This window comes from Myotis davidii, unplaced genomic scaffold (genome assembly GCF_000327345.1).
Source record: "Myotis davidii unplaced genomic scaffold, ASM32734v1 scaffold309, whole genome shotgun sequence".
NCBI classification, from domain to species: domain Eukaryota; kingdom Metazoa; phylum Chordata; class Mammalia; order Chiroptera; family Vespertilionidae; genus Myotis; species Myotis davidii.
In genome coordinates this window covers 2,779,428-2,788,269 of record NW_006383013.1, presented here as the reverse complement: position 1 = coordinate 2,788,269, position 8,842 = coordinate 2,779,428, and the positions used below count along the sequence as shown (strand labels likewise).

The window sequence follows — 8,842 nt, the reverse complement described above, 5'->3', positions numbered from 1 at the left end:
GCCCCCACCTCTGCCAGGCTTCATGTGCCTCCACGGGCATGCTCACCACCAGGGCGATCGCAATGGCCTTAGTACCGTGGGGGCCCAGCCCGTGGTGGTTGAGGTTCATGTAGGACTCCTCCATGTTCCGGATAAAGTAGGAGACAGGCACTACGCCCACCAGTTTGCAGGCCTCCATGTACAGCTCCTTTTGCCCGGTGGTGAAATATTTCTCAGTATCTGCAGAAAAAGATGTGAATTCTCTTCTGCCTTTGCCTTATCTCCTCTGACACCAGGCCATGTTCCCTTCTGATCTGTCCCTTGGGTGTCAGTTTAGAGGGCAGTTCCAGTTGGGAAGTCAGCCAGCAGTGGGAGGGAGACTCACGTCCAGAAAGCCTCAAATGGGTGTCTCCTAGGCCCCAGGCTCCCCTCAGAGAAGGAGCCCCACCCAGGCTTCCTGGCTTGGCCGTGTCCAGGGACTGATCACCCAGGGTGCATGAAGGCCTAGTCTCCCCTTGGGGCAGCTCTGAAAAGCCAGATGAGAAGCTGGCGATCTGTGATGGTTGAAGGAGTCTCCATTTCCCTTTTAGTTTTGCTACCACTGTTAAGATGTGAGCCATAGCCAAAGCATTACTGATGACTTAGAGAAGTACCAACTTAAAAACCCCACGTTGGGCCCAGTAGGCTTCCCATGGGGGCAAATCAAGGCAAGATGGAGAGACCCTCAAACCATCCAGAAACAGGGAAACTTGCATGTGAGTCAGCTTTCCTCTTTCGCAGACTTGCATGTCATTTTTTTCTCTAAAAAGATCTGTGATCCCTGCTTTCCCAATGACAAAGCTAGCCCAGATTACACACAGTGCTCAAGCCAGCTGACAGACGAGGCCTTCACATCTCCATTCCAACCTCCTGGAGCCTTTGTCTGTAGGCTTTAGACAGCCTGGCCCGTGGGCAGCGGGCAGTGGGCAGTGGGCCTGCCTGAATGCCGATGTCCCACTGGCAAGATGTCCCAGGCCAGCTGGGGTCTAAGCCTGTGTCTGTTTTTCCTTCGGATCCCAAGCCACCCCAAACGTTTCTAAGGCGGACAGTGAGAGCTTTGTTGGTGATTAGACAACAGCTTGACAAGGAAGGTACCTTTGCAGGCACAGCTTCACACTGGCCTTCCCTCTGTGATGGTTATAGAGCAGGGTTTCTCAACCTGGGCACTGCTGACCGACCGACCGACCGACACTCAGTGTTGGGCATTCCCCGCTGTGAGGGGCTGTTGTGCGCAGTGAGGGAGATATAGCAGAATCCCTGGCCAGTAGCATCCCCCAGCCCAGTTTGCCAAGTATTCCCTGGGGTGCAAAGTCACCTTTGAGGGAGAACCACGCTCGCTGCATAGGAGAAACAGCATGAGGTGGCTGAGCAACTTCTGCTCCCTTCTCTCCCTCTTTTGCTGCCTCACACCAGTTTATATTCCCACGGGCTCCTGTCTCAGGCCGTCGAGGGAAGCCCTCCCTGCCCCGGTCCCAGCTTCTCAGCCCCAGCTGCAGGGGCACCAGGAGTGGAGCCACTCTCAGCACAGAGCTGGCACCAAATGTAATCATTAGGGGTTCTCCATTGCCAAAGCGGCATAGGGAACCCCCGGCTGTGTCCCTGGCACTGATTCTGCTCTGTCTGATTCTGCTGACCCCTTCCAGCTGTATTCACTGTGGTTGTACTGTAGGGGCAGCTTGCAACGCTATTACCACTTGCAGGGGGTGGGGGTGAGGAGAGGAATGAGTAGAAGCAGGGGTTCCGTATCTTCCAACCGTGAAACATTCAGTGTTGAAAGCAACATTCACAACGGACTTGAAGTGGAAAAGTAGAAAAAAGAGCAACAACCTATAAATAAATTTAAGAAAAGAAAGGGAAAAAAGAGTAAAGAAAGAAAGAAGAAAGAGAGGATGAGAGAGAGAGAGAGAGAGAAGAAAACAGAGCCACAAGATGCGCAGGCGGGCAGGGAGCAGGTCTGTGTGCGGGGTGAACAGTATGTTGACCTTGGCGGGGCTTAGGAACTGACTGTATAGAGGAATTTGAGGTTGAATTTGGCAGAACAGCCTTGCTTGTGTTTCCACCGCCTCTGATCACTGCCCACCACCCAGCCGTCAGGACACAGGAGAGAAAGGGCCCCTGGGCCGGCCTCAGCTGGGAGGTATGAGGCTGGCCCAGCAGGAGGGGCTGGCATTGTTCTCACCTTGCTTCACATGTGCTCTTTGTGGCACTTCCCTTGTTGGGGAGACTGGGAGGAAGAGGAAGAGGAAGAGGAAGAGGAAGAGGAAGAGGAAGGTGGAGGGGCTGTTTGCAGTAACAGAGTCTTTGCTGCAGCTGAGACAGTCCCCCACCCTCACCCCCCAGGGCCACACACTTGGATTTGTCAGGGGCTCTCACACAGGGGAACACAAACTCCAGTGTGAGGAGACGAATGTCCCCAGGATGCAGGTCGGGCCACAAACACGCCAGTGGCCCCTGGGATATGGAATGCTGGAGGCAGATTGGCAGGGTGGGTGAACTTGGCGTCAGCAAGCCTTGGTAAGCTCTCGGTGGCCTCGGGCAACTCACACAATCTCTTTAAGCCTCAGTTTCCTCCTCGGTCAAGGCAGGTAATAATGCCTCCCTCCTGAGGCTGTGGTGAAGGTGACACAGGATGCCACGTGTGGAAACATTTGGGACACCAGAAATCCCCGCTCACTGACTGGTCCAGCATTCAACAAGCTGAGGTGCCCACGCGGCTCACCAGCCAGGCCCCACGCCTGGGGCAGAGCCATGGCCAACTGGGGAAGCCAGGTCTGTTCCCCGACCCCTCCGAAAGCCCACTTTCACCTTCGATCTCGAGGTCTGTTTCTGAACTCTCCCGGGTGGGTTTCCCTTTATCCGAGGCCGGGGCGGTTTCAGCCTCACAGTAGAGCGTTTCATCACTGCTATGTGGTGTTGCCTGGGTTCCAGTCTCCTCTAGAAGAAAAACACATCTCCGTGATGTTGGAAATGAAACCCGCCAGCCTTTCAGGTGGAGCCACTTCCACTTCCCTCCACCTCGGTTTCCTCCTCTGTCTCCCAGGTCTGGGCTGCAGCCTTTGTCCCCCAGCTGCATGTGGCTCCAGACACCAGGGACTCCATTCTGCAAGCCCTTCCTCCCCAACACTGCTGCCTCCCGCCCCCAGCATCCGTGGGGTCGCATGCTACCCCTCCTCGTATTCTCTGGAGACTTGCTGATCTATTCCCCGCTTTGGGCCTGACTTGGACATTGGCTTCTTGCTCCCTCTTCTCTTTCTTACTGGTTTGGGTGGGGTTCAGAGTTGCTTTGCTCTGAATGATGGTGAAGTCCACGGGCAGGGCAGGCGACTCGGTCAAAGATAAAATAAACCGGAACAGGAGCGTCTCAGGAATCGAGAGGGATAACTGGATTCCTAAGAATTTGACCTAGCTTCTCTTCCTTCCAACCCTACATCTATTTTATGACCACAAAGAAGGCAGGGCTTGCAAAATCCCCCTGGGGTTAAATTCATTGCTATAATTAAATACACGTGTCCTGAGCTTCCCTTGCTTGCTAGACATGGATTTTCTGCCCCTGGGCCAGTGATCGGGGACCAGCTGAGGGTTCCTGACAGCTACACACAGGTGTCCAGAGCTCGTCCTACATCAGCGGGAAGCAGTGGTTTGGGGAAGCCAGGCCGCACTGCCAGGTGGCCTGTCAGAACGAAGCCAGCCTATCCTTCGGGTGGACTGAGCATTGGTGGCAGGGGTCCTAAGTTTTGACCACCCTTGTTCTCAGACGGGAGTTCCTAATGAGTCCACACAGGTCTGTGTCTTTCATAGTCCTTGTCTATAGACCCAAGCCCCAACATTTATTTCCCAGCCTGTAAGGTAAGGTCTGTGTAAGAAGGGGTGGGAGTACTAGTGGCCTGGTAGTTAGAAGACATACAGCAGATTAGCCAGAAAATTTAGCTATCCAGAAGTGGCGACTTTCTGAGCCTTCATTTCCTCAGTAGTCAAACAATTTTAGAATTCCATCCAATCTGTGGAATGCTGGTAAATGTCTAACTGGCTCTCCAGAAGAAAAATTCTGATGTGTAGTAATGTCCAATTCCAGTGGTGTAAATGTTCCCGACATGCGTGATTTCAAACTGCCAACATGATGTAGAGCAGCTCAAAAAATGAAATTCAAAGTCGGCTAGAACTGGTAGGAACCAATTCTAGCACAACATGCATTCAACGCTCACACTCCCTGTTTGGCAAGTCCCAAAGCCAAGTCAATGTAATACATCATCCCAAATCTAGAGGGTCCCAGGTAAGAAGGGCACTAGGTTTCTGGGTCCATGTGATCACTGGGTATTACACTGAGGAGGCCTGGAAGGGCTGGAGTGGTGAGAGATGGGATGCCTTTTCACCTGTTGTCTCAGGCTCAAGAGGTTCATCATTGTCCATGGTGCCAGGGGCCTCTCGGGGGCTGCTGCCAGCTTCTTGTCACCTTTCTGCTGCTTCCCTAAGAAGCACACCTGTCCATTCACCTCGGTCTCAAACTTTGTGCTCTCTGCTCTCACATAGACAAATCTGGAGGCGTGTGGTTATCTTTCTGTCCCTGCAAGCCCTGGGGAGAGTGGGCTTTGGTGGGAATTGGGCATGTATGGATTTGACCCCAACTCTGGAAGAGATATGTACTTCCCAGAATCATCAGGGAGAGTGGCACAGCTCAATTCCTAGGAGCCCTGTCAAAAGGATGTCCATCTGCCTGCAACTTTATGACTTAGGAGCCACTTTCATTTCATCGGCAACATTCCATGACCTCATGCAGACATTGTGATCCATGTGAGTGGACCTGGTAACAGCAAGTCTGCCACCCTCTTGGTGGCTCTGACAGTCATCTTTTTTCATATGTCTGCTGGGACCAAGCTAAGGCTTGGCTGTGATTACGAAGGTGCTGTGGGGGTGCCTCTCAGTGGCGGTGTATTTCCCTCTGAGTCAGGACCAAACCCAAGCCCCTCAATCAGGTGACTGTGAAGAGCTGCCACCATGTTCTTCTCTCAAGGTGGTTGTGCTTCAGGTACGAAATATTTCAGTGATGGGTGAAGTCTGTTTTCTTCTACCCAGTTCTCCTTCCTTTGTTCTTTCCCCCCTTGGGAGAGTATCCTCAATCTTGAAGCAGAAGATCTAAAGCAAAGCACAACAAACATATGTTCTATCACTACAATTTGTTGCAGCCAAACCTTTGTTCAATCCAAACTACTGGGCTGCCTAACTTGAAACCACTCAACCATCATTCCCACCCGTGGCTGTTTTCACGTTCGTTGAAGTCGAAGCTCACTTGCCATTTACTGTCAAGAGACTCTGGAGGCATGTTTGTTCCTTCTTGATAAGCTTTCAGCACGTCAACGTTCAGGTCAGTGACTTCAGGGCTCGGGGACATGAAAATGCCTCTCTGCCACTCGGAAGAATGACGAAGATCTAGGAATTTTGTGGGGGAAAACATAGATCCTTGGATCAAAAGAAATATGTAAATCTGAGATGTTAGTCATTTCTTCAAGAGGCATTCAGTCTGAAAAATATGGAGCAAGGCACTAAGATAAGCACCATTGTGGGGAGGGGATGCAGACATGATTAACATGGAGCTTTCAGGGTATATTATATAACAAGAGAGAAATGGACAGGGCCACCTCTAGAGTGTGAGGATTCTGGGCAAATATTTCTGGCAGAGCTCCTGTTCATATAAACAACTCGAGTCACCCTAAATAAGCACGGTAATACCATTCTAGCGGTCCAATCTCACGTGGTTTCTTGAAAGATAGATCAAAGAGGCCAAGGGAGTGATCAACTCCTGGCATACTGTGGTAGGCACCCGTCATGGAGACCCTCGGATCATCTGGTCAACCCCACATTGATGGAAAGGATAAGAAATTGTCCTGGAAGGAGAGAAATGGGGACTAGAGAGTACGTAGGTCTTAGTCTAACCTCTGGACAGGACAAGGTGGTCTTAGGTACAAAAGGGACGTTAGAAAATTTGGAGGAAGGCATTCCAAATAGCCAGTGGGCACAGGCACTGCTTGCCTGGGCCTAAGAGCAGTACTGGGAATTGATAAAGGGGATATTCTCCAGGAGTTCAAGGGGGGTGAGGTTTCTTTATGCTGGGGAGCATTCATGGGCTCTGGACAAGGATAGTTTGGGGGAAAGGCTTTTGGACAAGTAGAGTCTGAGGGAAAGACTTTTATATTAGGTCTATGATCCATTAAATTTTTTTTTATCAGGGTACTAACATAAAATCTACAATTTGACCCTATTAAAGTGTACAATTCAGTGGCATTAAGGATATGCACAATGTTGTACAACCATCACCACTACCCATTTCCAGAACATTTCCTATGATCCATTTTGAGTTACTTTTTGTATAAGGTATGAGGCTTAGGTTGAGATTCACTTTGCATGTGTATATTCAAGTGCTCCAGCACCATTTGTTGAAAAGACTGTTCTTTCTCCATTGAATTGTTTTTTTCACCACTGTTAAAAATCAGTTGAGTATAGGCATTCTTTCAGTTTTTTGTGGGGCTGGCATTTCAGAAACCATATAACCAGCAATGTGATGCACTATCTATAAAAATATTGTACCATGGTTCCTCTTATCCACAAGGGCTTAGTTCAAAATCCCCAGTGGATGCCTGAAATTGTGGATGGTACTGAACCCTACATACTGTTTTCTCCCACATATACATACATACATACATACATACATATCTATGATGACATTTAATTTATAAATTAGGTACAGTAAGAGATTAACAACAATCCTATGTAATAAAAGGCTAATATGCAAATCGACTGAATGGTGGAACGACCGGTCGCTATGATGCACACTGACCACCAGGGGGCAGGTGCTCAAAGCAGGAGCTGCCACCTGGTGGTCAGTGCGCTCCCACAGGGAGAGTGCCACTCAGCCAGAAGCTGGGTTCACAGCTGGCAAGCGCAGCAGAGGTGGCGGGAGCCTCTTCCACCTCCGCAGCCCCGCTAAGGACCCCTCAGGGGATGTCTGCCTGCCGGCTTATGCCCACTCCCTGGGTCTTGGACTGCGAGAGGGCGCAGGCTGGGCTGAGGGATGCCCCCTTCCCCAGTGCACGAATGTCATGCACCAGGCCTCTAGTAACTAATAATAGAATAGAACAATTATAACAATATACTAAAAACTTATGTGAATGTGGTCTCTCTCTCAAAATGTCTTCTTGTACTGTATTTACCTTCTCATGATGATGTGAGATGATACAATGCCTACATTAGATGAAGTGAGGTGAATGACACAAGCATGGTGACCTAGCATTAGGCTACTGTTAACCTTGAGGAAGGACTGTCTAGGCTGAGACCTGAAGGTCCATCAGGCCGTAACCAGGTGAAGGCAGAGAGATGGGGTAGGCTCACTGGGGGAAGAAAGGTATTTGAGGGTTACAAAAATATACACAAAGTCCCTATGGCATGTTGAGGTAGTCTCAAGTTGTTTAATGAGGCTGGAGTGTGATTCTCATGGGGGGGAATGGTGGTGGGAAAGAAAAACAGAGATGAGATGGGAGGTGAGCAGAGGCCAATAATGAAGGGCCTTTAATGCTATGCTGAAGAGTCTGGCCTGTATTTGAGAATTGGGGGATGGAGGGAGGCTTTAAGCAGCAGTGTGATCTAACATGACTTGCATAGCAGGGAGACTGCTCTGGCTGCAGGGTCAAGAGTGGATTGAAGACAGGAAGAGGAGCAACATCAGTTAGGAGTGGCTACAGGGATAAAGTGGACTGAATGAATATAAAGCCCAAACTACTTGGACTGGGGGGCAGATCAGATATGAAAGTGAAAGGGGAGATGTAAACACAGGAGGCCAGATGGATGACTGTGCCATTCCTCAAGAAAAGGACAGAGGAGCCAGGGCAGTGGTTTTCTGGGGGATGGTGGGGGAAGGTCATGAGTACTACTTTGGGTGTGTTGACTCTTGGATGTGTCCCTGGAAAGTCCTATGGGAGGTCCATAGGCAAAAAGATTCATGTGTCAGTAGCTCAGGAAAAGGTTAAAAATGTGGATGTGTGAGTTGTCAGTATGCGGCTGGTACTTGAAGCCATTGGAGTGGTGAAAATTTCTCCAGGAAGAACTTTAAAGAAAGAAGAGGAGAGAGGCCACGGATAAAATCCTAGGAACACCATCATTGAAAGAAGGAGGGCGGGGGTCGGAGGAACAGAACTAAAAGACACTAGGACAAAATGTCCAGAGAATTAGAAGGAAAACAATGTCACAGAAAGTAAGGGAAGAGAATCTTACAAAAGGGGGAGGGAGAGATGCAAAATTACAGAATATTCAAGAATAATAAAGCCCTGGGAATGTGCATAGAATTTAGCAACAAGGAAGGCATTGGGACGTTTTAGTGGAGTGATGAGAGTGGAAGCTGTATTTAATGGAATGAAAGTGAATGAGAGGTGCGGAAGTATAGACAGCAGGAACAGAAAACTCTTTGAAGAAGCTTGGCTGTGGAGGAGAAGTGAGGAGATGGAGGGTGGCTGGGGGGCGACAGGGGCTGAAGGAGGGTTTCATAATATCGGAGCAATTTGAGCAAGTTTAAATGTTGATGGAAAGAAGTCAGGGAAGATTGAGGAGAACCAAGATGGCGGCATAGGTAAACACCGGAGTTTGCTGCCTCGAACAACCATTTCAAAAATATAACTAAAAGATGGAAGGGACATCACCCAAAACCACAGGAAAGCTGGCTGAGGGGAAATTCTTCAACTAGAAGGAAAGAGAACAGCATACTGGGGCTCAGAGGAGGCGCAGTGTGGAAAATACAAAGGGGTGGAGGTGCACGCTGCGGGCTGGTGGCTGAGGGCGCTGG

At 49.8% G+C, this 8,842-nt stretch overlaps 1 protein-coding gene across 2 annotated transcripts in view; it reads right to left on the bottom strand.

The window, feature by feature from the left end:
• LRRC74A (leucine rich repeat containing 74A) overlaps window positions 1-4,496 on the bottom strand; it is a 22,738-nt gene extending 18,242 nt beyond the window's left edge. The window contains exons 1-3 of one of the 2 annotated variants that reach the window (XM_015558081.1): window positions 4,389-4,496; window positions 2,824-2,952; window positions 47-219 (exon numbers count right to left, since the gene is read on the bottom strand). In XM_015558081.1, coding sequence (XP_015413567.1) covers window positions 47-219; window positions 2,824-2,952; window positions 4,389-4,425 — 339 coding nt within the window. In that variant the 5' untranslated portion in view covers window positions 4,426-4,496. Of the gene's footprint in view, window positions 1-46; window positions 220-2,823 lie in introns of both variants that reach the window. The other variant, XM_015558080.1, reaches the window with a different exon arrangement.
• Window positions 4,497-8,842: the final 4,346 nt, after the last annotated feature.